General features: G+C 59.7%; 2 protein-coding genes across 13 annotated transcripts in view; one reads left to right on the top strand and one right to left on the bottom strand.

Moving 5' to 3' along the window:
• The first annotated feature begins 265 nt into the window (after window positions 1–265).
• On the top strand, window positions 266–5,126 carry CHRNE (cholinergic receptor nicotinic epsilon subunit). The gene is made up of 12 exons (XM_029212913.1): window positions 266–311; window positions 573–715; window positions 835–879; window positions 997–1,106; window positions 1,236–1,391; window positions 1,690–1,790; window positions 2,174–2,374; window positions 2,452–2,566; window positions 3,822–3,936; window positions 4,023–4,209; window positions 4,299–4,405; window positions 4,523–5,126. Exons 1-12 carry the CDS (start codon window positions 266–268, stop codon window positions 4,670–4,672), a joined length of 1,476 nt encoding a protein of 491 aa, XP_029068746.1. The 3' UTR covers window positions 4,673–5,126.
• Window positions 5,127–5,344: 218 nt separating this feature from the next.
• Window positions 5,345–24,498, bottom strand: part of MINK1 (misshapen like kinase 1) — a 48,108-nt gene continuing 28,954 nt past the window's right edge. Inside the window, exons 2-33 of one of the 12 annotated variants that reach the window (XM_029211117.1) lie at window positions 22,220–22,285; window positions 20,560–20,616; window positions 20,343–20,468; window positions 18,424–18,534; window positions 17,912–18,002; window positions 17,384–17,514; window positions 17,036–17,090; window positions 16,817–16,895; window positions 16,388–16,563; window positions 15,854–15,923; window positions 15,282–15,492; window positions 13,368–13,484; window positions 12,417–12,605; window positions 12,048–12,221; window positions 11,477–11,737; window positions 10,946–11,031; window positions 10,678–10,788; window positions 10,419–10,531; window positions 10,177–10,262; window positions 9,926–9,949; window positions 9,657–9,820; window positions 9,161–9,266; window positions 8,939–9,076; window positions 8,639–8,747; window positions 8,144–8,311; window positions 7,894–8,037; window positions 7,554–7,688; window positions 7,267–7,367; window positions 7,035–7,184; window positions 6,791–6,950; window positions 6,561–6,700; window positions 5,345–6,200 (exon numbers count right to left, since the gene is read on the bottom strand). In XM_029211117.1, the coding sequence (XP_029066950.1) occupies window positions 6,117–6,200; window positions 6,561–6,700; window positions 6,791–6,950; window positions 7,035–7,184; window positions 7,267–7,367; window positions 7,554–7,688; window positions 7,894–8,037; window positions 8,144–8,311; window positions 8,639–8,747; window positions 8,939–9,076; window positions 9,161–9,266; window positions 9,657–9,820; window positions 9,926–9,949; window positions 10,177–10,262; window positions 10,419–10,531; window positions 10,678–10,788; window positions 10,946–11,031; window positions 11,477–11,737; window positions 12,048–12,221; window positions 12,417–12,605; window positions 13,368–13,484; window positions 15,282–15,492; window positions 15,854–15,923; window positions 16,388–16,563; window positions 16,817–16,895; window positions 17,036–17,090; window positions 17,384–17,514; window positions 17,912–18,002; window positions 18,424–18,534; window positions 20,343–20,468; window positions 20,560–20,616; window positions 22,220–22,285 (3,933 nt within the window). In that variant the 3' untranslated portion in view covers window positions 5,345–6,116. Of the gene's footprint in view, window positions 6,201–6,560; window positions 6,701–6,790; window positions 7,185–7,266; window positions 7,368–7,547; window positions 7,689–7,893; window positions 8,052–8,143; window positions 8,312–8,638; window positions 8,748–8,938; window positions 9,077–9,160; window positions 9,267–9,656; window positions 9,821–9,925; window positions 9,950–10,176; window positions 10,263–10,418; window positions 10,532–10,677; window positions 10,789–10,945; window positions 11,032–11,476; window positions 11,738–12,047; window positions 12,222–12,416; window positions 12,606–13,367; window positions 13,485–15,281; window positions 15,493–15,853; window positions 15,924–16,387; window positions 16,564–16,816; window positions 16,896–17,035; window positions 17,091–17,383; window positions 17,515–17,911; window positions 18,003–18,423; window positions 18,535–20,342; window positions 20,469–20,559; window positions 20,617–22,219; window positions 22,286–24,498 lie in introns of those variants that run through there. The other 11 variants (XM_029211118.1, XM_029211121.1, XM_029211122.1 and 8 more) reach the window with 11 other exon arrangements.

Here is a 24,498-nt window from a genome sequence, read left to right as displayed (position 1 = left end):
TGGGGAGCTGGCCGAAGCCCAGGCAAAGGCTGCTGGGATGGGGTGAGGGCAGGGAACTCAGGATGGGGCAGCTGCCTCTGGAAGAAGCCAGGATGTCCCTGGCTGCCGCCGTAGGGCTAGTAAGAGGATTAGGTGTCAGTCCCTGACCCAGCCCGGAACTAGCACCCTCCTCCACTGCCAGCCCCCTCCCCCGCACTCACAGCACCCTGGCCTGCCCCGTCGGAGCTTGCCAAACTCCGAATAACCCCGGGGACCAGACCGTGGGATGGCAGGGACTCTGCTCAGCGCCCTGCTCCTATTGCAGCTGCTCGGTATGGACCAGGGTCGGGGGAAGTGGTCGGACACACACACAGGATACTGGCATAAAGGGACAGGACAAAGACAGACTGAGATGTAGACGGAGACACGATATTTGGTCCCCAGGCACATCACTGGTTTGGGAGACAGTCACGGAAAAATACACAGCTTCAGACAGAGACAGAGAAGCAGAGCCATGCATATCCAGAGGCAGAGAGGAGAGGCTCCTTAGCCTCTCCGTTTCCAGTGACCCCACTGCTTGGCCCCACCCCCAGGCAGAGGTGAAGGGAAGAACGAGGAGCTGCGTCTTTACCACCACCTCTTTGACAACTATGACCCAGGACGCCGACCAGTGCAGAAGCCTGAGGACACTGTCACCATCACCCTCAAAGTCACCCTGACCAACCTCATCTCACTGGTAAGATACCCCCACCGTCACCCCAAGCGCCAGCTCTGAGCCTAAAGTCCCACTTCTGGTCCCAACTGCTGAGCTCTATTCTAAAGCTGGCTTCCATCATCCTAATCTCCCATCCGCAGAATGAGAAAGAGGAGACCCTCACCACCAGCGTCTGGATTGGAATCGTGAGTGGAGTCTGGGGAACAGAGTGAGGTCTTGTCCAGGGGACCCTTTTCTCCCAAACTCCTCTTGGGCACCAAGGCACACGTCCTTCCGTCCCCCTCCCCTTCCCCCACCCTTAGGACTGGCATGATTACCGACTCAACTACAGCAAGGGCGATTTTGGGGGCATAGAAACCCTGCGGGTCCCTTCAGAACTCGTATGGCTGCCAGAGATTGTGCTGGAAAACAAGTGAGGATGGGGCCAGACTGGAGGGAAGCTGAGGCCTGGGGGGCTGGGCTGGACTTGGTTGGGGCAGGGTGCTTGGAGGGAGAGGGGGCCACAGATCTGCGCAAACCCTTGGTTTCCCGGAGCCCACAGTATCGACGGCCAGTTCGGTGTGGCCTATGAAGCCAACGTGCTGGTCTCGGAGGGCGGCTACGTGAGCTGGCTGCCCCCGGCCATCTACCGAAGTATCTGCGCCGTGGAGGTCACCTACTTCCCTTTCGACTGGCAGAACTGCTCTCTTGTTTTCCGGTGGGAAGCGGCCCGGACCTTTGTGGAATTACGGGGGCAGGGGGTGGGGCCAGGTGTGTGAGGGGGGACTTCTAATCCGGGGCGGGGCTTTGTGCTGGAGGTGGAGCTAGACATTCGAATGGGGTAAGGCCGCCCTAGCGGGTTAGAAGTAGGTGTAGAAACCCAGGTGTGAGGTCGAGGCCTGGGTTGCCGGGTGGAGCTTAATTCCCCTGCCAGATCCTTGCTTCTAGGGCGGGGCCTGAGGCTGAGGCCCGAGTCCCAGCCTCTATGGTGGGGGGTCCGGGCCCCGGCTCCGCAGCTCGCAGACGTACAATGCAGAAGAGGTGGAGCTCGTCTTTGCTGTGGACGACGAGGGCGACACCATCAGCAACATAGATATCGACACTGAGGCCTATACTGGTGAGGCCCCCTCCTGCTCCAAAAAACTCGCTTCTAGATGGGTCCAGAGAGGGGACTTGCAGAGTGGGGCTGCCCCAAACCATCGATGCTGGGATTGACTTGGCAACCCTGCTTTAACTTGACTCTTTCCTGAAATCATTCTTGATCGTAGGACTAGTCCAGCTTTCTCGCTTGTGGTGGTTCGTTCCCTAACCTCTCTGGGAATGCCCCTTTCTGACCAGCCCAAGCAATCCAGACCACCTGCCCCACCCACCCTTGTCCAGACGGTTTGCATCCTCTCCTCGCCTGGAGTTGCAGGCCCCCCGCGGTCAGATGAGGGGACGGAGAGCAGAGCAGCGCGCCCCACCTCCGAGAGCCAGCTGACCGCGCCTCCCGTCCCGCAGAGAACGGGGAGTGGGCCATCGACTTCTGCCCCGGGGTGATCCGCCGCCACGACGGTGGCTCTAATGATGGTCCAGGGGACACTGAAGTCATCTACACGCTCATCATTCGCCGGAAGCCGCTCTTCTACGTTATTAACATCATCGTGCCTTGCGTGCTCATCTCGGGCCTAGTACTGCTCGCCTATTTCCTGCCGGCACAGGGTATGGAGTCGCCCAGACCCCAAACCCGGGCTCCCTCCTGGGGGGCGGGGCCTGCTCTCACCAGGTACTCCCTCCAGCCGGCGGCCAGAAATGCACCGTCTCCATCAACGTCCTGCTCGCCCAGACCGTCTTCTTGTTCCTAATTGCCCAGAAAATCCCAGAGACATCTCTGAGCGTGCCGCTGCTCGGCAGGTGGGGGCAGAGTGGATCCCGGCGGTGCCTACGTGGGGCGTGGCCAGTGTGAAGGGCAGAGCCAGATGAGCATGGGGTGGAGCCAAGGGGCTCGTTGGGAGGGCCCAAACCTAATGACTCTGGGAGAAGCCTCAGCTGCCTCATCCCCGCCTGGGCTTTATTTAGATGCGGGGTGGGGCTGGGATGGTGGTGGCTTTTCCGGTCCCCCGTCCTCCGTAATGCTGCTGGACGCCACCTGGAGGTCTCCGGAGTATCTCTGTTGGGGGCGGGCCGGCTTAGTGCCCACCCAGCCCCGCCGCCCCTGGCCCCCACCTCTCCCCTCATCTTTAACTCACCGGTTCCCCGGGGGTGCCGAGGCCCAGCTGCCGTCGCCGCTGTTGCAGGAATGAGGCGGATCCCTGCAGACCTCGTCCACACAGGCATAGCCGCGCTCCTTGGAGCAGAAGCCGGGCGCTCGCGCCTGCCGCAGACCCCGCTTGCCGAGCCCCCTGCCCCGCGGCCTGGGCTGCCCGGGCCAGAGCTCTACCCGGATCCCCGGCGTCTAGTCGCCGCACCTCCTGCTGCACCCACAGGGCTGAGATCTGCAGCGGGGGTGCAGGAGTTGGCGGGGGTGCAGAGGTCCCTGCTCCTGCCGCTCGATCCCCCTTCCCCGCCCCTCCTCAGCACTCTCGGCACCCCATCTCTAACGAGGTGGCCCCGAAGTTCACTACGCTGGCCGTGGATTCTCTTAGCACCAGCCCCAGGGTGGGCTTCGGGGCGGGCGGCTTCTCTGGCTCTCACGGCTCCAGGGACTTCGGCTCTCTGAACCGCTGCTCCAGATATTCACGGGCCGCGGCCACAAGTTCCAGGGAAGAGAGAAGTGGGGGCTGGAGGGCCGCCTGGAAAAGCACAGGGACTGTGGGGTCATCAGGTCATAGGTCAGAGGTAATGGGGGGACGCTGGAAACCTTCCTAGAGCGTTTCAAGGTGCCACCCTTGGGGGTGGAGGGTGGGTATCGGCGTAGGCGCACCTCCGTGGAGCTGTGGAAGTGGCAGACCCACAGCAGGGTTTCCAGGGAGCTGGCGGTCCCTTTCATGGTTGCCACCGGCGGTGCGAGGGGGGAGAAGGGCGGGGGGGACGCAGAGGAGCAGCACCTAAGGGGCGTAACTCCACCCCTTGCGGAGAGGTGCGTTTGTGAGGTTAGAGGACTAGTGGCCCCCTCTGTGGCTCGGGGGAAGTGGGGAGGCTGCGACGTCACGAACTCCGGGCTCCTCAGGTACCTCATTTTCGTCATGGTGGTTGCCACGCTCATTGTCATGAATTGTGTCATCGTGCTCAACGTGTCTTGTCGGACGCCCACCACTCACGCCATGTCCCCGCGGCTGCGCCACGTAAGCACCGGGTGGAGGGGGCGCCGGGCGGGAGGCGGGGCTTCGAGCTAACCTCCCGGCCGCACCCCCCCACCCCCCCACCCCAGGTCTTACTGGAGCTGCTGCCCCAACTCCTGGGCTCGGGCGCACGCCCCGAGGTCTCCCGGGCCGCCTCGCCTCCAAGGCGGGCGTCGTCCTTGGGCCTACTGCTCCGCGCTGAGGAGCTGATACTGAAAAAGCCGCGGAGTGAGCTCATGTTTGAGGGGCAGAGGCACCGGCACAGGACCTGGACTGGTGAGCAGTGGTCCGAGCGGGCCAATGGGGGCACCTGCAGTGGGAGAGGATCCTAATCACCCCCCACCCCCCGGGGTCGCTCCCACCAGCTGCCCTCTGCCAGAGCCTGGGCGCCGCCGCCCCCGAGATCCGCTGCTGTGTGGATGCCGTGAACTTCGTGGCCGAGAGCACGCGAGACCAGGAGGTCACCGGCGAGGTGGGGCAGGAGCCGGAGAGGCTGGGTGGGGAGCTGCTGGGGGCCTCCGCTCTCCCTGACTCGTGCACCAGGCTCCTGCTGCTTTTAGGGACTCAGCTTTGCCCGCCCCTTCCCCAGGAGGTGTCCGACTGGGTGCGCATGGGGAAGGCCCTCGACAACATCTGCTTCTGGGCCGCTCTGGTGCTCTTCCTTGTTGGCTCCAGCCTCATCTTCCTCGGGGCCTACTTCAACCAAGTGCCCGAACTGCCCTACCCGCCCTGTATGTAGCTGTGAGCCTGCAGCCACGGTGACGAACGTTCCCACCCATCTCCAGGAGGAAACCTGAAAAACAAGCTGCTCCCACTGCTTTATTGCGATCCTTTCGTACTGCCAATGATAAATCTGTATTCAGCCTCGCAAGAGTCGTATGTGCTCACGTGTGGAGGTCTGGCCACCGGGCAGACAGCAGCCAGAGTTGGCAGATGGTTCAGGAAGGCTCTTGCATGTCAACCCTCCAGAAGGCAAGAACCGTCCTCAATTCATTCTTCCCGACCTCCCAGTTTTTCTTGGGTCCCAGCTCCCTGGGACCCTGTAGCCCTGTGAGCCTCTAAGAGATCTTTATCCATTTGTTGCCAAACAGGAGCGACCCCGCCCCATGCAGGACTTGCATATAGAGAGGCTTGAGCCAGGTGCCTTCGTGGCCCGGCCAGGCTGGAGTGGGTGGAAACCAAATGGCCCCTGTGCAGGGCCCCACAGGTTTAAGCCTGAGGATGCCCTCACCCTCCCTCAGTTGTTTCCTCGAGGTTTTCTTGGCCCAGCAGTGCCCATCCACCCCCTCTCCACCAAGGCTCACTGACTGCAGATTCCACACCACCGTGCCCCCTTCATCCCAGCAATGCTGGTGGGCCCTGGCTAGTACCTGGGATGCTGAGAGAAAACAGAATAACGTAAGGCCTGAAATGGTGGGAGCTGGTTGAATGGTCTTTATTAACAAACGGAGATCTCCAAGGCCACTACATTGAGGAGTGGTGGGGGCAGGGAGGGGCCGGGGCTACTTGCTGCTCACACTATATACAGATGCAAGCAAGGGGGTGTGGAGGGTGAGAGCTCCCTGCTCCCTCCCTCCACCAGGGAAGGGCAGAGGCTACAAGAGACAGGGGTTGGAAAGGGGTAAATGTTTTGGCTGGCGGGGTCCCCCCTCCATTCCCTGGGGTTTGGGGGGAGGGGAATCATTAAAGTGCTTTCAGAAAATGAGGAAATGGTCCCTGCCCCTGGAGTGGCTGGTGACCCCCCTAAAACCTAGGGCCCAGTGACCCCCCCCCAGGGTCTGGTACATTCAAGGGGGGAGCCGGCTCCCCTGACGTGCAAATAAAGGGGCCCAGGGCCCTGCCGAGTCAGCAGCAGTGGGGTATGGGGTCCAAGCCCCAAGCACTCTCCTCTTAAGTGGAGAAGGGGGGGGGGGCTAGGCCCACTCAATTCCTGGTAAGGGGAAGCTGTGCCTCTCCCCAGAAGTTGGGACAGGCACAGTTTTGGGGAGAGAACATGTTGGGGAAGAGGATGGTCACGTGATCACAAAAGCATCAGGGGTCAGAGGTCACGTTCCCAGCAGGCTCCAGTGAATCAAACCAGTAAAAGCAAAGCCCAGGGAGGGAAAAGAAGGGCGGCCCGGGAAGTCTGGGTGTGGGGGGGGGGGAGAGCTGGTCCACGCGGGACAGCCCCGTCCAGGGCCCCATCACCAGTTCATGATGCAGTTACGGTTCAGGGTCATGAAGTAAACTTGGCTGCTGCCCCCGGAGCGGACTGAGGCAAAAAACACCTGGGTGGAGTAGGAACAGAAGTCACCAGGGTTGCCCGGCGGGGGGGGGGGGGCGTTTCAGTTAACCAGGAGCAGGGGAGAGAGAGACTGCAGAGCGGAGTCCCTCAGAGTGCCCCCCAGCCCCTCCGAAAGGCGGGGACACTCAGGGAAGTGGGCAGCAGGCCGACCTCCCGGATGAAGGAATCTGGAGAGTTCTCAGAGAGGGAAGACGAGGGAAGGGCAAGCTGTGACCACACAGTGCGCTCCCTGGAGGCCTCCTTCCAGGAAGACCCAGAACCACCCCTCCCCCAGCTCTGCCCAGGGGCCCAGGTCCTGGGGGCCCCACCCAGTGCAGTAGCCCGGGCCCCTTGTCATTCCCACCTTGTCATTCCGCTCACACAGGAACTTGAGCCTCTGGGCTCGTTTGTGCATGAAGACCCCGTCTAGGTGGCCCGTCTCCACGGAGCGGATCTCAATGGCTTTCTCACCCCAGCCCATGATCTGGTTGGAGCAGATATAGGCTGGCGGGGGAAGGGAGTGGAGGGGCAGTGAGTGGGCTGCAGCCCAGCTCGGTCGGGGACACAGGCTTGGAGGGCGGGCACCTCACTCACCCACAGAGGTGGGCATCTCTCCCCACTGCAGCACCACGTCCTTAATGATCCGCCCATACGTGTTGACGTAGACGCCCTCATCCTCATAGCACAGCAGCATCTCCATGCCATCCGTGTTGGGGAGGAAGATGATGGCGTGGGGCGTGATCTGGCTCTGTATCTGGGAGGAGAAGGTGGGCTGGAGGCCCCAAGTCTGGAGCACAGACTGGTGGCCCCAGTCTGTCCGCAGCCCTGCCAAGCTTACGTGCACAGGGATGTAGATGTCATAGCTGTTCCCCGAGTCGACATCCACAGCGTGGAAGCCGGCGCTGGAGCCATAGATGACCTTGAGCCTCTGTCCCTCCTCTACCGTCAGGTCCACCAGCAAAGGGCGGTGTGGGAGGTCAGCAAAGGACTATGGAAGACAGAAGAGCTTAGGGGACGTGGGTGGAGGAGCCAGACCTCGAAACAGTGTTGGGGGCTGAGGCTGGGGTTACCTTGAAAGCCATGAACTTGTGGTAGGGTTTGGGGGCCCAAGCATACACCTCCACAGAGTTCTTCAGGGCAATGACCAGGAATTTGATGCGTTCATATTTCACTGGGGGCAGGAAAGAAGAGGGATGCAGGAACTTCCCTTCTTGGGCTGCAGCCCCTCCCACAGGTCTGTCTGTACCCCCAACTGTGTGCCCCCCATCTCTGGCTACAAGGCTTTCTTAGCCAAGGCCCGTTTCTTTCTCTTCTCATAAACAAAGGTGCCCTGGCCACTGTGTCGTGACCTCCTCACCAACACGGTAGTGCCCGCAGCCCTCCATGTCCCCCACAGTGGTCCAGCCCTGCTTCTTCTCCACTTCTGGGTCATTGTGCAGGATCTTGTTCCGGAGCCAGGACAAATAATATACCCGCAGTTTGTTCCTTTTCCCTGAGGGACAGACACACACACACCCCTCTCATCGGAGGTCCAGCTTCTGCCTCCCTGCCGTCCTTTGGGTGCGAACCACGAGGGGTGAGAAAGTGCGGCCCCACCTTCTAGCTCCTGGACCAAGGCTGCCCTCCTCCCAGACTGAAGGTGGTGACGGAGGGCCCAGGGACTGAGCCCTCCTCCCGGCCCTGCCCTCCACACACACCTGAGATGGTGATGAGCAAGTTGAGTCCCTCCAGCACATCCATTTGCTGGAAGCGTCGCCGCCCAATGAGTCCATACACCTTGCCCTGCCCACTTCGGTCCAGCAACATCAGCCCGTTCTCCGTGCCCACCAGCAGGTTGACCCCTGCAATAGGAGCCCTTGGGCAGATCAGAGGCAGAGCCAGGCCCTCGCCTGACCAGGAGCATGGGGGCACACCAGGCCCCTCCTTTCCTTCCCAGTCCTGGCTTACCCCAAAGGGCCGCACAGAGGATCTCGGAATTGAACCGCTTCTTGTACTTCCGAATCTCGGGGGTTTCGCTGTGGGCCCGGGTGTTGGTGGGGTTCACGTTGACCACAGAGCCTTTCCTCACGTCATACTGCAGCTGATCGAGCCGACTGCCCTCTCCACCCACCAGGGCTGCCAGAAGGATAAGAGGAACGGGCAGTAGGCTGCAGCCCTCTCACTCCGTCTCTCTTTACTCCACACCCCAGGATACTCAGAATGAAAGGGAAAGACTGGAGAACGGAGGAGGCACCTGGAGGAGTTTAAACAGGGCCAGAAGGACTGGCAAAGGCCTCGTTCTGTCATGCGAGTCCCTGAGCCACCATTGGGCATTTTTTCTCTTGGGTCAAGGGGGCCCCTTGGTGCCAGGGCAGGTTCAGGCCACAGGGGAGGCCGTGACCGCTTTGTGAAGCCCAGTCATCAGAGGCCCACCCATGGCCATCTCCAGATCGCTCGTCTCACCTGTGATGGGGATGGTGTCCCCACTGCCTCCAGGCTGGTAGATCCCCAGGTCCACAAACATCGTGAACGAGCTCTTGCCAGGGGCCTTTACCAGCCCACGAGACTGGTACTGCGGGGTGGGGGCGGCAGTGAGGCAGACACACCAGACCCCAGCCCTTGCCCTCCCCCTCCTGTTGTAACCTGGCCAACCAGCTCCCCAGGGCTCCACCCTGCTGACCACAGCGCCCCCAGCACCCCTGGGTCTCCTGCCCACGGCCAGTGATCTCTTCTTGCCCTGTGGAGCCACCTTCACTGACTTACATCACTGCCTCCATCCTTCAAGGGGGGGCTTTGACCTTTGCTGCTCTCGGTGGGTGAGTGGCTGGGCTGGACCACATCTGGCAGGTTTGTGTAACCGTTGCTATCAGCATGCAGCAGGCTTCGCTCCTCTTCAGGGGTCTAAAGGAACAGAGAGAAGGGGTCCAGTGCTGGGGCCAAGGAGGTGCACGGCAGGCTGGGGAAGAACGGGGGGGGCCCACTCACACGCTGGACCACCATGGTGCCACCCCCATAGGGGGTCTGGGTCCCAGCTATCTCCTCCACGTCATGGACCACCATGGTGCTGACGCTGTCTGTGTCTCCATCACTGCTGTGGGAGAGAGGAAGGTCAGGAGGCCCTCCAGGCCCTGCCTGCCACCCAAGTGCCACCCGAATGCCACAGGGAGCAGACGAGAGCCGGAGGACTGGCGCCTTCAGTGTCTGTTGGAACACGACGCACTCAGCCCTCACCCGGCAGCCCTTGCCCCCTGCCCAGCACTCGGGGAGGGCTGGCCGCACAGAGGCACCTGAAGAGGCCCCCCCCGACTGACAGGACAGTGAGAGAGAGCTGGGGACACCAGCCCCCAGCCCTGTACCCCATTCTCTAGGGAAGGGGAGGAAGAACTGACCAGCAGTGATAGCCGGGGACCCTCCTCTGGGAAAAGGGAACCACCTTCCCTCAAGCTGGCTGCAACTCCCCCGCCCCCAGGATGCCCCATACCGGCCCCCAGGGGTATCTCTGCTCCCCTCCGACGGTTCGCCGTTGCTCTCCTCCTCGTCGTCCTCGCTGCTCTCCACCTCCTCGCTGGACGACGAGTAGTCCATGGCCTTCTTGGGAGGCCGGGGGGCCTCGTCTAGGGTCCGCTCTTTCAGCAACACAAAATCCTGCAGGGGAGGAGCTGCGTGAGGGGAGAGGCGGTGGTACGAAGGAGGCCAGAGAAGGGCAGGGTAACAGGAGGGGCTCCCGCCGGCAGGCCCCTGCTCACTAACCTCACCAATGGCTCGCTTATAGCTCTGGGAGGGGCCGTGGGGGAAGAAGGGCAGCCAGGAAGAGGCAGGAGAGAGGTTAAGAAAGGTTAGTGACTGAGACGCGCCCCCTGTTAGCCCACAGACCCTCCAGTCACAGATTAATGAAGGCCCTGACCCTGGAACCCAGCTTCTGGGGCTCAAGAGGCTCCACGTCGGCCCCAAAGCCCCAAACTGGGAGAAGGCAGGGCCGGAGGTGCCACCCGATGACTTACTGCGGGCCGGCCTGGCCGCGAGCGGTGGTCATCGGGCTTGGCTTTGCTCCCAGGGGAGAGCACGGGGGAGCTGTCCAGTTTGGAGGCTAGAGGTGGCGGGGTGGGGGAAGGGAGGTCACTGACACCTGCACAGGGGGTGGCCTCAAGCCCAGCCCGCTCCCCACCCCACTCCCACCCAGTCGGGAGCAGCCGAAGGCAGGGTCCACCCTGATGGAGGCTGCCCGTGAGGCCCGTGCACGTACCTCCCACCCGGTTCCGCTCCAGTGAGCCAGCCTGGGGGAGGTGCCCGTGAGAGGCGGGGAGGACGCTGTCCGAGCGCTCCCAGCCAGGGTCGCTCCTCCTGAGGTCAGGGTTACTGTGGGAGGGGCAGAGGCAGGGTCAGGGAGACGGGGTGTCTCCGCCTGGGAAGGCTGAGCTGCACCGCAGAGGGAGCCATCACCAGGAGAAAGCAGGTGGCAGAAGTGGGGGTGGGAGTGAGTAGTTGGGGGACAACTCCATTACCTACAAGCGTTGGGCGGGCCAGGGGGCTGAGCAGGGGGCCCTGGAGGCTTGGGGTTGCCCCGCTCTGCCCGCCTTTGCAGATAGATTTGCCAGGCGGAGTTGCTGCGAGGTCTGTGGAGGGAGCACAGGGGTGCCGGGGGCGGGGGCAGGGAGGGGGCTGAGGTGACTGGGTCGGGGCTTGCCCACCCCTAGGCGGGTAACCTGGCAAACTCCCCTCTGCCCCCCACGCCGCTCCCTGGGCTGCCGCCTGCCCGCACCCAGGGGTTACCTGGCACGGACAGCCTGGGCTGGCCGGGACCCTCCAGCCCCACTGGTGTTAAGGGCAGTGGCGATAGATGAGGTCCTCTGAGGCACCTGAGGAGAGAAGAAAGGAGTCAGTGCTCTGTGCTGGGCGCCTGGCGGACACTTGTCCTCATGGAGACGCTGGAAGGGGCCCTCCCCACCTTTATGGAGAAGCAGACTGAGGTCGGGGAAGCTAATGAATTTGTCTAAGGTCACGAAGCTGAGAAACAGCAGAGCTGGGATCTGACCCAGAAAGTCTGGCCCCTGGCGCTCCCCAGACACCCTGGGCACTCTTCCACTCCCATATGCACCACGGAATCACCGGGACACACTCAGGTGGCGGCCCGCCCACCAGACATCAGGGTAACGCCTGCGGGACGCGCCGTGCTAGACGCCTCGCCCTTCTGTTCCCTTCCAACCCCGAACCCACGTCTACCTCGCCTGCCGCCCGCTCGTCCTCCGTTCCCCTCCCATACTATTTCTCTGCCCTTTTGCGGCTCAGCAGGGCTGTCCTTACCTTGGGAGGGGCCTCATTATCAGGCCGGACCCAGGCTGGGGGGTTCGGGCTGGGGCCAGGCCCTTCGGAAGTGGGGTCTGAGTTCTGGCGGACGACGCCTCCTCGGGCACTAGGCGTGGCAGTGGGTGTGGGCACGGCGGGGTCGGGGTCGTGTGAGGCTGGGAAGGCAGCCAGGTTTCGGGTGGGCTGGTCCTGCAGGGACTGGGATCGGGGTACAGGCGCTGCATATGGCTTCAGTGGGACCCGGTGTGCCACCAGGCTCTGCGGGGAGAGACCAGGGAGGGTGGGCTGCCTGCTCTGTGGCACGTCCCCACCTGGGAGCTGGGGCTTGGGCTGGGAGGAAGGGGCAAATCAAGCCTCTGGCTTCCAATTATCCATTGAAAGGGGCTCCTAGAGCCCAAGACCAGGTAAGACACAGAAACAGATGTGTGCAGCCGCCTGTCTCTGCCCACGCATCCTGAGGTCTGTGATCCCTGGCTAAGGGCCTGTGCATGTGTGTACACGAGATGTAGCTGTGCTGCGTGAGGCCCCCTGCGTCTGCGTGTTAAGACAGGAACAGGGAGAGACTCACCTTGTGTGGTCCCTCCTGGGGCTCCACCGGCCTCTGCATAGGAGGAGTTTGGGAAAGGGGTCCTGGGGGCCCAGGGGAGGCCTGGGGGACGGGGGGCTCAGGCCCTGTGCTGCCTGGCCTGGTCTTGGCCAAGGGAGAGTTCTGCTGCTTGTTCATCCTCGTTCTCTCTTCTACCTGTGATGCAAGAGGATACCAAGCAAGACAACTTTTGTCCTGTTCTCAAAACCGAGGTCCAGACCTCTCCAGCCCTCCACCTGCACTGCATGTCCCTTTCCCCTTCCCAGCGCCCGCCTGTGTGGAAGGACCATGCTTGCAGCTATCAGGCCCCAGGCGGATGGAGTCTCAGGCGGCAAAGGAGGCAAGGAGTACCTCTCGGGCCCAGGCCGGTTTGTCGGCAGGGTTAATGCCCCGACCGTAGTGGTACAGGGGCTTCCTGTCCCCGGGCAGGACCTGCTGCTGTTGCTGCTGCAGGGACTTGAGGTAGGCGTGCTCCTGCTGCAGCTGCCTCTGCAGGCGCTCCGACTGCCGCTGCTCCTCCAGCTGCTTCCTCTTGTATTCCTGGGCCCAAGGGTAGGGAGAGAGGGCTCAGCAGGGTGTGGCCCCGGAAGCTAGAGCACGCATGCCCTTCCTTTTCTCCAACTGCCTAGAGAGGCGATGTCTTCCCTCGATGCTGGGGTGAATCCCTTCCCCTGAAGGGTTCCCATCCCATTCCAGCAGAGACACTGAATACGCATCTTCCCGGAGGAAGCTGGGGACCCCGTTACCAGCAGTAGGGCCTGTTCCTGGAGCAGCTGTTGCTGAAGGATCTCGAGCTGTCGCTGCTCCTCCTCTAGCCTGTGACGGATATACTCCTGGGGGGGGGGGGGGGGGGGCAAAGGGCAGGGAAAGAGGGAGAGGCAGAGGGGGGCGGCGGCGGCAGCGGAGGAGTGGGCGGACAGGGTCAGGGGGTGAGGATGAGGAGGGGGTAGAGTAATAGAGAGGCCGGGTTGGGGGTGGGATGAGCCCCGCAGAGAGCAGGGAATGAGGAGGAAGCCAGGGTGCAGGCCCCACGAGGGAAGGTGCAGGGGGCAGGGGGCAGGGGTGGGGCAAAGAGATGGGAATGAAGGCACAGAGACAGGAGGAGGAGAGGGAGCCAGGGTGGGGGGTTGAAGGGTGGGAGAGAACAGAGAGAAAGAGTGAAGCTGGAAAAGATAGGAGGAATCTCGGGGTAGGGGGAGAAGGGGAAGGGGGCTGGGGAGCAGGGGAGGCAGGCAGCGGGAGCGGGGGTGGGGGGTGGGGGTGTCCGGTGTGCGCTGGGGGCGTGCGCTGGGGGCGCTGTACCTGCTCCCGCTCGGCCTGCCGCCTCTCCTCCTCCCGCCGCAGGGCCTGCATGTCCTCGCGCCGCCGCTGCTGTTCCTTCTCCTGCAGCTTCCGCTGCTCCCGCTCCCGCCGCTGTTGCTGTGGGGGTAGAGCCGTGAGGCCTTAAGGGCTGCACCAGACACGGGGACAGCATAGCCCCAGAAGGCGGACCCACCCTGGCCCACTTCTGGAAAGCGGATCCCTACTGGACAGTGCGGGCTGGTCTCCATCTCACTGGGGATGGAGGTGAGAGGGGGTGGCTTCAACTTGTTTCTACAAACCTACCTACCCTCACGTAAGCGCCCACGGGGGGCTTGGCTTGCGAGAAACTTCTAAGGTGGCTGTGGGCTTCAGGTTACAGCCGCTGAGAGGTTGACTACTGCCCTTGGGTGGGCCGAACTGCATAAAACTGTCTGCTATCCACTCCTCCACCAAACAAACAGAACCTAAAGTCAACAACAACCTCCCCGCCCCCCAGCCCCACTCCTGGCCTCTCAAATCTCAGCCCAAAAGCCCAAAGGGAGTGGGCCGTAGTGCTAGCCCTCAGCCACCAGAGGGCACCAGGGGCCCATGCACAGAGAAGCAACTTCGGGACCTGGCCGGCAACCTTAAGTGAATGTGACCTGGGCTGCATCACTACTAGCCCAGGTCACATTCACTTAATAACTTTCACAATCTTTCTGCTTAAAAAAAAAAAAAAGAAAGAAAGGGAAGGGAAAGAAAGAAAGAAAGCACAAGCCCTAAGGATCCAGCAGGCCTGCTTCATGAAACACCTTGGTAGACACAATTTTTGGTTACTCTGCTACCTGAATACAGTATTTATTAAGAAGAATTTTTACTAGGTTTTCCTGCAAATCATTCTTTTGTTCAACAAAGATAGGGGCCCACTTTGGGGAGTAGTACATGGGCAATGTGGATGCTTCCATCTATCTCCTATTGCTTAGATAACTTTTAAATTAAGTTCAGCTCTCCATGAACTTTGGAATCATGTAATTGTTTCAACAAAAAACCCATCATTTAAGGCAAAATTTTAACCAATCTGTACACCTCTTCTTCCCCCACCATGACCCCTCCAAAATAAATACATTTAAATATATATGCATACAGATACAAAGTATTTTTTAAGTTGGTGATTTAAAAAACTGCCCCTATTTAAAAATGAGATTCTCAAAAATAAATAAGATTCCCTATAAATTAAAATGAATTTCTCCCACCCACCTCCAATTAGTGCGATTGACAAGCCTGTACAAAGCAAATTTAAGCCCAAACAACCAAAAGTAAAAGGAGGGTCTTTAGAAGGATCTTCTTCATGTTCAAAGGGAGCAGCTGCTGGAGAGACCGATGCCCAGGGCACTGAAGTGTTAGTACACAGACCCCCAGCTCCCCGGGACTGAAGGTAAAGGAGCAGACAAACCCGGACTGGAGGTTTACGTGCAGAAACAAGGAGGGGGGACAGTGTGGCTATTCAGAAAAATCTCTGCTCTGAAGGGACGCTGATGGCACAACCACCCACGTAGGGCTGGCGGGTACGCCTAACAGAGGACAGAGCACTCCTATACGAATCTCAGAGCAAGAGGCTGGGAAGGCCCCACTCACACCCTCTTTTCCCTGCTGTCCTAGGGGGACCAGGGGTAGGACCAGTAACCTGGTCAGGAGGCCCTTCCGGGAGGACCCCGCCCCCTCAACACCCTCCGCCCCTCAGGTGCCCCGCCCCCTCAACACCCTCTGCCCCTCAAGTGCCCCGCCCCCTCAACACCCTCCGCCCCTCGGGTGCCCCGCCCCCTCAACACCCTCCGCCCTCAGGTGCCCCGCCCCCAACACCCTCCGCCCCTCAAGTGCCCCGCCCCTCAAGTGCCCCGCCCCCTCAACGCCCCCACCCCACCCCACCTCACCCACCTCCTCCACCCGCCGCCGCTCTTCCTTCTGCTCCTCTATGCGCCGCTGCCGCTGGTGCAGCAGGTGCTTGATGTGCGCCTCTGGGTCTCGCTGTTGCTGCTGCTGCAGCTGCTGCTGCTGCTTTAAAGCCTCAGAGTTGCTCTTGTTCTCCTGCTGGAGCCGGAGGAATTCCCGGCGGAGGGTCGACTCCCCCGGCACATTCATGATGGAGCTGGGTCAGGACCGCACACGGAGGATCGGGGTCAGAACCCACCCTCATCCCTGGGAGCCCTAAATGGGCGCTTCACCCGACCAGGCCAGACGGTCTGCCTCTAGTCACTCCCGGGTGACCCGCCCTCCCTCTGCCCCCTTTCAGGCCCTGATTCCTTTAACATCCCAGCCTGCAGCCCTGAATCCCCCTCGCACACCTCTTGCTCATTCGTTCGTTCCATTCCATCTAGCACCCAGGGATTCCATCTTATGGGTCTACCTGTCTGTGCCCACCACCCCCAGACTGAGTCCCCAGGCCAAGGACCACTGTTGCCCCCGCAGACGGTAAGCGATGGTCCCCAACCTCCGCCTGCCAAGCCCACCTTGGCTCTCCTTCCTCTCCATGGCTGTCGTCTTCCTCTTCGCTGCCACTGTACTCATATTCTGTCTCCTCTGCGGGGGGGAGATCACTGCTGTTTCTTCACCCAGTGCCCCAGACCCCACCCTGGGCTAGGGAAACCTTAGGTGGGGATAACCAATAAGGTCTGTCTGGATGGCCACGCTCCTGGGTCCCCACCCGCCTCCTTGGAGCAACGGGGTGATGGTGGGTCGCAGGTTTGGGCCTGGACGCAGATGCGGGATTAGACCCCACCGTGGGCAGGATGTGGTGGGAGGTGTACATGCACTCACACATGCACGTGCTCAGCATGAGCCCTCATGTGGAAGGCGGACTTAAATTAGGTGGTGACAGAGGAAAAAGCCCTCTGGGGTTGGAAGTTTGGGAAAGGAGATCTCTTTGGACAGGGAGAGCTGGGGCTGGAAGGGGGCCTGAAGGGGAGCCAGGAGGAGCCAGGGCTGGTGAAGAGGAGCAGGGGCTGTGTGTGTCCCAGACCCGCCACCTCCCTCTGCCCACTGACCTTTCTCGCCTCGTTTCTTCCGGGATCGGTCAATGTGGTCCTTGAGCTGGATGCGGACCTGCCGCTCGGTGGGCTGGTCGCGGATGAACGGGAACTTGAGCAGCTGCTCCGTCGGTGGGCGGCTCAGGTAAGTCTTGATGAGACACGTGTCAATGAAGTCGATGAACTTCTTAGACCTGGAAACGATGGTGGCTCACACTGGGAGGGCCCCCTCGGAAGGGGGGTGATTCCAGGAGGAAGGGGGGAATCCACCCTGACTTCCCTCCTGTCTCCCCCGTATCCCAACACCAGGCTCCTGGCTCCCCAGCTGCAGTGCCGCCCCCGCCCGCCCCCTCTTCTCTGGTGCAGACCCAAGCCTGGGTGCAGGCGGTGAGGTGGAGGCCTTGTCCGAGGGCCTCCTTCCTAGACGCCAACCCCGCAGAGACCTACCATTTCTTGGACTTGAGCCTGGGTGGCGGGTTCCGGGGGATGAGGAAGAGGGCTCGCATGGGGTGCATGTCACACAGAGCTGGCGCACGGAAGAGACGCAATCAGCCCCTCCCGCCCGGCCAAGAGCCTGCAGTCCTTCTCGCCACAGGCCTCCCGCGACCCACCTCCTCCCTATAGCTCTTTCTGGGCCCTCCCTTCTCTCCCAGCCTCTGCACTTACGGGGGGCTCCCTCTGCCATCTCGATGGCTGTAATTCCTAAAGACCAAATGTCACTCTGTGGAGGCAAGAGAAGAGGGACAGGTGAACGTTCCCGACCACTCTTCCTGGTCCACGCCCTTCCTGAGGCCCCTGTGCTCCAACCGGCACTGTCCTCCAACTCCCCCAACCTTCCCATCTGTACTTTCCTGACCACAAAACGTTCCTCAACCTCTCACTGCTAACACGACCCTAGGTCGTCATTTTGCTCCCCAACCTGCTCAAGCTCCCCCTATTTTTCAATCCACCCACTGCCCCCACACCTCCTTCCTGCCTTTGGCTGCCTCCACGCGCCTACTCTCTGCTCCGTACCCTGTAATCGTAGGTGGCATCAGGGTTCTCATCGCAAGCGATGACCTCGGGGGCCATCCAGTAGGGGGTCCCGATGAAAGTGTTCCGCCTGCCCACGGTGCGGTCCAGCTGCGCGCTCACCCCGAAATCCACTGGGAGGACAGAGGGAGAGGCTGTGATGGAGCACCACGTCTGCTCCCTCGTCTGTGCTGGCGTCCGCGAGTCCTACCTGGCCACTCCCGGCCATCTCTTCACCCCATCAACATCCCAAAGACCCTGACTTAGTCTTCCTGCGTCTGGGGGAAAAACCAAGGTGAAAGGACCAAGGGACAGCATTCCAGGCGGAAGGAGCCAAACAATCCCATCTCCCCAGAGGGGCCTGCACAGCACCTGGGACCTAACAGGGAGCAGGAAAAACAAGTTCTCGGGTGATTTTCAGCAGAAGGAGAGGAGCAAACCTCCCAGCCCATGGGTAGTTGGACTTGGGCCACCGGAGGGAAGGAATAATGGGGCCCATTCTGTGCTGGAGGTCAGAGGGCGTCGGCGTACCTAGCTTGACCTCGGCGTTCTCCGTCAGCAGCACATTCTGCCCCTTGATGTCTCGGTGGATCACCTTGTGGGCGTGGAGATGGGCCAGACCCTGGGGCAGGAGAGGGGGAAGGAGCCTTGGTGTTAGAGGACAAGGATGTGAGCCGAGGGGAGGGGGAGGCATCAGTCTGGGCTGGGCTGGGCTGGGCTGAGGGAGCTGCCCCTCTCCACCCAGGGGCCCAAGTACAGGATGAACTTTGCGGGGAGCTTCCTCAGAGTGGTGGCTCTGGGGAATCCAGCTGCCGGGTTGCACGTGGAGAAGGGGCAGTGCTGGGAAACAGGCGCCCATTTCCTCTGAGTGTTCTCCAAGGTTGGCCCTCAGCCTCCACCCCCACCGGCATCAGGCCCTCTGCCCCTCCAAGAGGGCACAGTTCCATCTCCTTCCCCGTGCGTGCGGGGAGGGTCCACGTCCAGGGAGACACTCCACAGGGGCTGGCCCAGGAGGAGGAGGCGGGGAGGGCCCTGGCACTCACCCGGAGAATCTCCCTGCAGATGTAGGCGATACAGTCCTCCTTCAGGGCGTTCCCTTTCGTGTTCTTCACCAGGTCTGTCACAGAACCAGCACCACAGAACTCCATCACCAGCTATGGTCCCAGGGAGGCACCGGAAGGAAAAGCATCTGTCAGGCAAGGCCTCCTTCCCCTGCCAGGCCCCTGGAGGAGGACTGGAGTCCTTGGGGCCAGAACTGGTATGAGCTGGAGAGCAGGGGCCGTGAGACCCCTCATAAAGGCTACAGAACTTGCTGAGATTAGGGAAGAAAGGGGAAGGGGAAACATCTGGGAAAGACAAGGTAGGTGGGCTGAGGGAGATGGTCTGGGTCCTGAGTAGGAGCCCAAGGAATCCCTAAAATTGTAGACAAAATGATGTGGGTTTGTGCATTTTCCTTGGGGAAGGGTCCGAAGCTTTCATCAGATCCTCACTGGGATCCATAAACCCCAAACGGTTAAGAACCACTCCTCTGGAGCAGGGGTCGGCAGTCTATGGCCAGGAAGCTAAGCATGGTTTTTACATTTTTAAATGGTTGGAATAAAAAAAAAAATCAAAGAAAGGGGACTTCCCTGGTGGTCCAGTGGTTAACATTCCATGCTTCTACTGCAGGAGGCGCGAGTCTGATCCCTGGTCAGGGAACTAAGATCCCACATGCCATGGCCAAAAAAATTTTTTTAATTTTTAAAAATATCAAAGGAAGAATCAGATGAAATTCAAACCTTAGTGTCTTACATAAAGATCTCTGGGAATCCAGTGGCACTCCTGTTCCCATGCGTGCATTATCTATGGCTGAGGTGAAGAGTTGTTGGAAACTTTATGACCCACAGAGCCCCAGATATTTACTAGCTGGCCCTTCACAGAAAAAGTTGGCCAATCCCTGACCAAGAGAGAAGAAAGGGGCTAAGAGTCAGAAGTCCCCAGGTCTGCTAGAGACAAAACAGTGCATGGGGCTACCAAAGAACTGCAGGAGGGAACCTGGGAGACTTCGGCAGAAACTCCGCAAACAGGCAGGGCCGAGGCAGGGAGATGAGAAGAGCTCCCGGCTGGTCTCCTCTAGGGACCCAGAGGCAGCAGCCAAAAAAGTCCCAGGGGATCAGTATGCCTGTCCAAATGTTTTCACTGTACATTTTCTAAAAGCCGCATCTAACGCAAAAAAAAAAATGTTGGCTGGGATACATACATTTGTGTGCACACTAGAGGTAATTTGCATACGGCCCGCATCTGGGGCCTCCAACTCCCACAGCAGAGCACAGGGGGAGGAGGGGAGGATGGTGTCCATCAGGTCCACAGCGGGGCACCTGGTCACTAGCACTCAGCTTCTAGCCCTCAATGATCACCCACTACACACTACCTGACGTGTTACTCACCTTTCTGTGTGTATGTGTGTGTGTGTGTGTGTGTGTCTGTCTGTCTGTCTGTCTCCCAAAAAAAAGACTAAGTGCCTTGGAGGCAGGGACCACAACTCATGACTATCTGTGCAGGGTACATAGAGGGTGCTCAATAAGTACTTGTCTGGCAACTGCTGGGAGGGGGGACCTGGCATGAGCTCCAGCCCCCCAGCCATGGCTGTGCTCCCTTCTGCCCTCTCCTCTGTGCTGGGCTGAGCACCAGAAAGGGTGAGGCTGGGGAATCAGCTGGCACCAGTGCCCAGGCTAGGGAGGGCGACAACTCTTAGGAATGTTCTTGGCCAGGAGAGAATTTGGGGGAGGCCCAAAAGAGCTACAGCAAGCTGTGGCTGAGTAATCGTCCACAAAGTCTTGTGCACTGCCAGGAGGGGTTCGGGTCTTGCCAACACCCACAAATATTTTGATGTGTTGCTTTCCCAGGAGCTGTGCACAAAGGCGGGAGAATGGACGGACTAACTGGGGGAGGGGCAGGTGGGCAGGCCAGGGACGCGTCTCACCCAGAGCTGGTCGTCGTTCCCAGGGGGGCTCTTCTTGATGAAGGCCCCGTAGTAGGTGGCGATGTTGCGGTGGTGAGAGTATTTTTTCAACATGTTGATCTCCTGCTTGATCTCTTCCTCCTCATCCTAGGTGAATCCGGGGAGGTGAGCCCTGAGAGTCCCTCCCAGCCCCCTTCTCAATGCTCTGACCCTCCCTCTGCCCCACACAGCTCCCTACCTCCGTGACATCCATGACCTTGATGGCAGCCAGCTGCCCGGTCTTGACATGCCGACCCTGCAGGACAGAGAGCCAGGCATGGAGGGATCAGGGTCTATGCTCAGGAAGGGCTTAATATGGGAGAGGCCACAACTTTTGGCTGTCTTCTGTCTTACAAAGTGCCCCTCACGGTGGCTAGACACCTCAGTTTATGGGTTGGTCATAGACAGAGGGCTACAGGAAAACCACCGAGGCTGGATTCCAAGTGCTACGCTGGATAAAGATGAAGGGTCTCCTCCCCTGAAATGCTCAAGAGGGATGAGTGAGAGACCCTTGTGCTCTGCTCCAGGCACTCTGGCTTAGACGTCCCAGTTTGAAAGTTAGAATGGGGAGTAAAAGATACCTCTCCATCCTCAGACGGAGCTGGAGGGAGCTGGGGGACGAGGCTGGGAGGGCTTTGCCTCTCCAGCATCTTCTATGCAAGACAAACTGCCTGGGTGCTTTCCTGATCCATCCCCTCTGGTCAGGAGGCCTTTCCCAGAATCACCACCCCCACAAGGCTTTTTATTATTGTCCACAGGAAAGAATAGAGCTGAGATTTTAGGGAACTCGGAGAAACACAGAAGGGCTGACTGACATGTCAATGCCATCACCAGTGCTAATGGGAAGAGACTTCTTCTAGAGTGTGTCCCTGCCATCCCCCTCGCCGCCCCCCTTCCTTCCGAAATTCCTAGCAGGAACCATCTCAGGCTTGGGTATGAAAGTCCAAGGCTTCCTGGGAAAGAGTGGGGTGGGGGTATTGCCAGCCATGGATTATTTTTATCCTCAGCAGTTTTTCACGACCCCAAGCCCAGAGAAGCGGTAGAACACAGAGCTGCTATTTCCATGGCAACAACTAGGCAAGAGATGGGGGGATGGGCGGGGGGGGCGCCTGCTTCCCAAAGCTTACAGGGAAGAAGGGTAAGAGACAGGCAGGTGGTCCCAGTGACCCAGGAAACGCAGGCCCCTGAGATGCAGAGGAGACTCGTGAAAAGACCGAGCATTGTATCTGGAGACAAGGCAGCCAGGTACGTGCTCTGGGGCAGCACCTGCCTTGAACATCTCTCTGCTGCAACTGCCTCCCCCAGTCAAGTGTGACCAGTGGTCAGACCACGTGAAAGGGCTGGGCTGGCCAGGCTAAAAGCCACAATCAGTGGTCAAGGAAATGCCAATTCTGTGGGGGGAGAGGCGGCCTCAAAAGCAGAGGGCCTGAGCTCGGGCTCCAGCCCTGCAGCAGGCCACTCAGGGGAGCTCAAGAAAGCTGTTTCCCCTCTGCAGGTTACCCACTAGGTCCCACCAACCCTGAGTCGTGCGGTCCCAGGAGAAGCCAAAACTGCACCTCTGAGCAACACACACGTCCCCAGACCCCTCCCCCCGCTCCGTGTCCCTGTCCCATACCCCACGCAGCTCCAGACTTCCTGCCACACCCAGGACTAGTTCTAAACTCAGGCAGAGCCCAGCCAAAACACCCCACTTCTTGCTGCTTCCTTCCCTCGTGACGTTTATCCCTCTCCTCTCCCTCCCTCCCTGGCCTCCCCCCGCCCTTTGCCAGGGCCCCCCGCCCCCCTCAAATCTCCAGGAAGGGGCCCACTCCAGAGGAGGCCCATGGGGGTGGGCCCCGCTGCTGCACACAGAGCCTCACCTTGTACACCTGCCCGTAGGTTCCATTGCCGACCACCTCCACCAGCTCAAAGATTCCAGCAGGGTCCTGGGGAGGGGGGGGGGAGGGAGGAAGAGTAAGGCGCCAGCACCTCAGAACAGGGCCATGTAGCGAGAAACACGGAAGAGCTATTCAACCAGGAGACGAGGGTGAACACGACTACGTGGGGCTGCAGGGGGGCCTGGCGGCCAGGTGCCCTCTTCCTGGGCTGGGCCAGAGTTCATGTTCTAGGGGAAAAGTCAGAAGGAGGGGAGAGAAAACGGAAGTCAGAGCCCCTCTGGCTATCCAGACATGCTGCTGCTTCCACACTCGGTGACAAACTGAGAGCCTGTGGCCTTGTCTGCACCACGGGGATACCTGAGTACCCACCTCTGGGCTGGGGTCAACTTCAAACGAGGCGATGCCCATAAAATGCTTAAGACGGTGCCTGGCACAAGCTATTTCATTTTAGTTTTTATTATTTAGTTAGTTAGTTAGTTAGTTTTGGCTGCATTGGGTCTTCCTTGCTGCGCGTGGGCTTTCTCTAGTGCGGTGAGCAGGGGCTACTCTTCCTTGCGGTGCATGGGCTTCTCAGTGTTGTGGCTTCTCTTGTTGTAGAGTACAGGCTCTAGGCACCCGGGCTCAGCAGTTGTGGCTCGTGGGCTCTAGAGCGCAGGCTCAGTAGTTGTGGCGCACGGGCTTAGTTGCTCCGCGGCATGTGGGATCTTCCCGGACCAGGGCTCGAACCCGTGTCCCCTGCATTGGCAGGTGGATTCTTAACCACTGCGCCACCAGGGAGGGCCCTCTGCTTCTTAATAGCAGCACAGTCTTCACCAAAGTCCACCTCTGCAGCCTCTTCTTCTCCCTCCCTTCCTTCTCCACCTCACACTCACCCTGTCCTTTCTCCCTTCAAGATGCCCATTTGTCTCCTCCTCTCCACTCCTGAAGGTGCCACCCCAGACCCATCCCTTCACTCCTCCTTCCCGGAGCGCCCGCCTCGCCATCCTGCCTTCTGCTGCTGCTGCCAGAAACAGCACTTTCCTGATCTTACTCCTCTGCCCAGAACGGGCATGGCCCCCTGCTGCTCACGGAAGGGAGTCCCAGCACCTAAGCCGGGTATTTGAAGTTGCCCCATCATTAACCAACCGATAAATATTGCCTGAATGAGTGTCTATATCGGCCCTGCACTGGGCTGGGCCCTAATCAGGGGAGACTTGTCAGGTGACTTTACCTTCTTTCATTTACCCATTAAATATTTACTGTGCACTGACTGCGTCACAAGTCCTCAATTAGGCACAGTGGGGATCTCAGTGGTATATGAGAACCATGGATGGTCCCTCAAGGGCCTTATGATTTTACAGACAGGCCAAGCACCCCAACATGGACATGTTGCGGTTTATGATTACACGCCATGAGAGAAATCGACGGCGCTCAAGTCTGGAGTAGAGGCAAGAGCGCTGGAGAGTGACTTTCTAGCGGGAACGGAGCTGTGTGTCTCCGAGCAAGTATTTAACTGCCTGGGGCCTCATCTTCCTCACACAACTGAGAGGAAGCTGGACTGGGTAAGAAGTCTGCTCTACAGTTTCTGGGGACAGAATTAAATTCAGAGTGGGAAATCTCAGGCAGGCTCCCTGGAAGAGGTGGTATCTGAGTGGTGACAAGAACTGAAGAGTGGGGAAGGCCAGGCCCTGCTAAGGGACAGTAGTTTGGGTTTGGATGTTGAGTGTGAGATGTTAGGGGATGCACAGAAGTAAATGTCTAACAGGCAGCTAGAAACAAGGGTCTGGAGATAAAGATTTAGAGGACGTTTGTGAGTGTGAGACATGGTATCCAGGGTGAGTGCACAGGGAAAGAGGACTAGAAGGGCCAAGGCCAGCCTCTGAGGAAGGGCCACATGCTGCACACTGGCGAACAGAACAGACACCAGAGGGGAGGCGGTCAAAGAGGACTGAGAGAAATGCCACTGGCCTTCGCACTGGGGGAGCCACTGGGCATCCCTGTGGAAACTGCAGCTGTGAGAGCAGAAGGCAGACAGCGGGGGCTGGGGAGGCAGGGTGATGAGGAAGTGAAGGCTCTGGGTGCAGCACCCTCTCTGGAGAAGTCTTACTTTGGGAGGAAGGGGGAAAAGCAGAGGAGGCAGCAGGTCAGACACCAGGGTTTGCAAAATAGGGAGGACCTCTCATGCGTATGGAAGGGAAGAAGACAAGAAGACAGGAGACTGATAATGCCTGACGAACTGATTCTTTAAATGATATGCGTGTGTGCGTGTGTATGTATGTATG

This window comes from Monodon monoceros, unplaced genomic scaffold (genome assembly GCF_005190385.1).
Source record: "Monodon monoceros isolate NGI ecotype Baffin Bay Population unplaced genomic scaffold, NGI_Narwhal_1 Super_Scaffold_9, whole genome shotgun sequence".
Taxonomy (NCBI): Eukaryota; Metazoa; Chordata; class Mammalia; order Artiodactyla; family Monodontidae; genus Monodon; species Monodon monoceros.
This window is presented reverse-complemented; position numbering and strand designations above follow the sequence as displayed.

What these genes read in the sequence shown, in the direction of transcription:
- CHRNE (XM_029212913.1), top strand. Translation starts at nt 266, where the DNA reads ATGGCAGGGACTCTGCTCAGCGCCCTGCTCCTATTGCAGCTGCTCG. An exon ending in TGACCAACCTCATCTCACTG is followed by an intron (nt 716 to 834) that starts GTAAGATACCCC and finishes TCCCATCCGCAG; the next exon opens with AATGAGAAAGAGGAGACCCT. An exon ending in CTATTTCCTGCCGGCACAGG is followed by an intron (nt 2,375 to 2,451) that starts GTATGGAGTCGC and finishes TACTCCCTCCAG; the next exon opens with CCGGCGGCCAGAAATGCACC.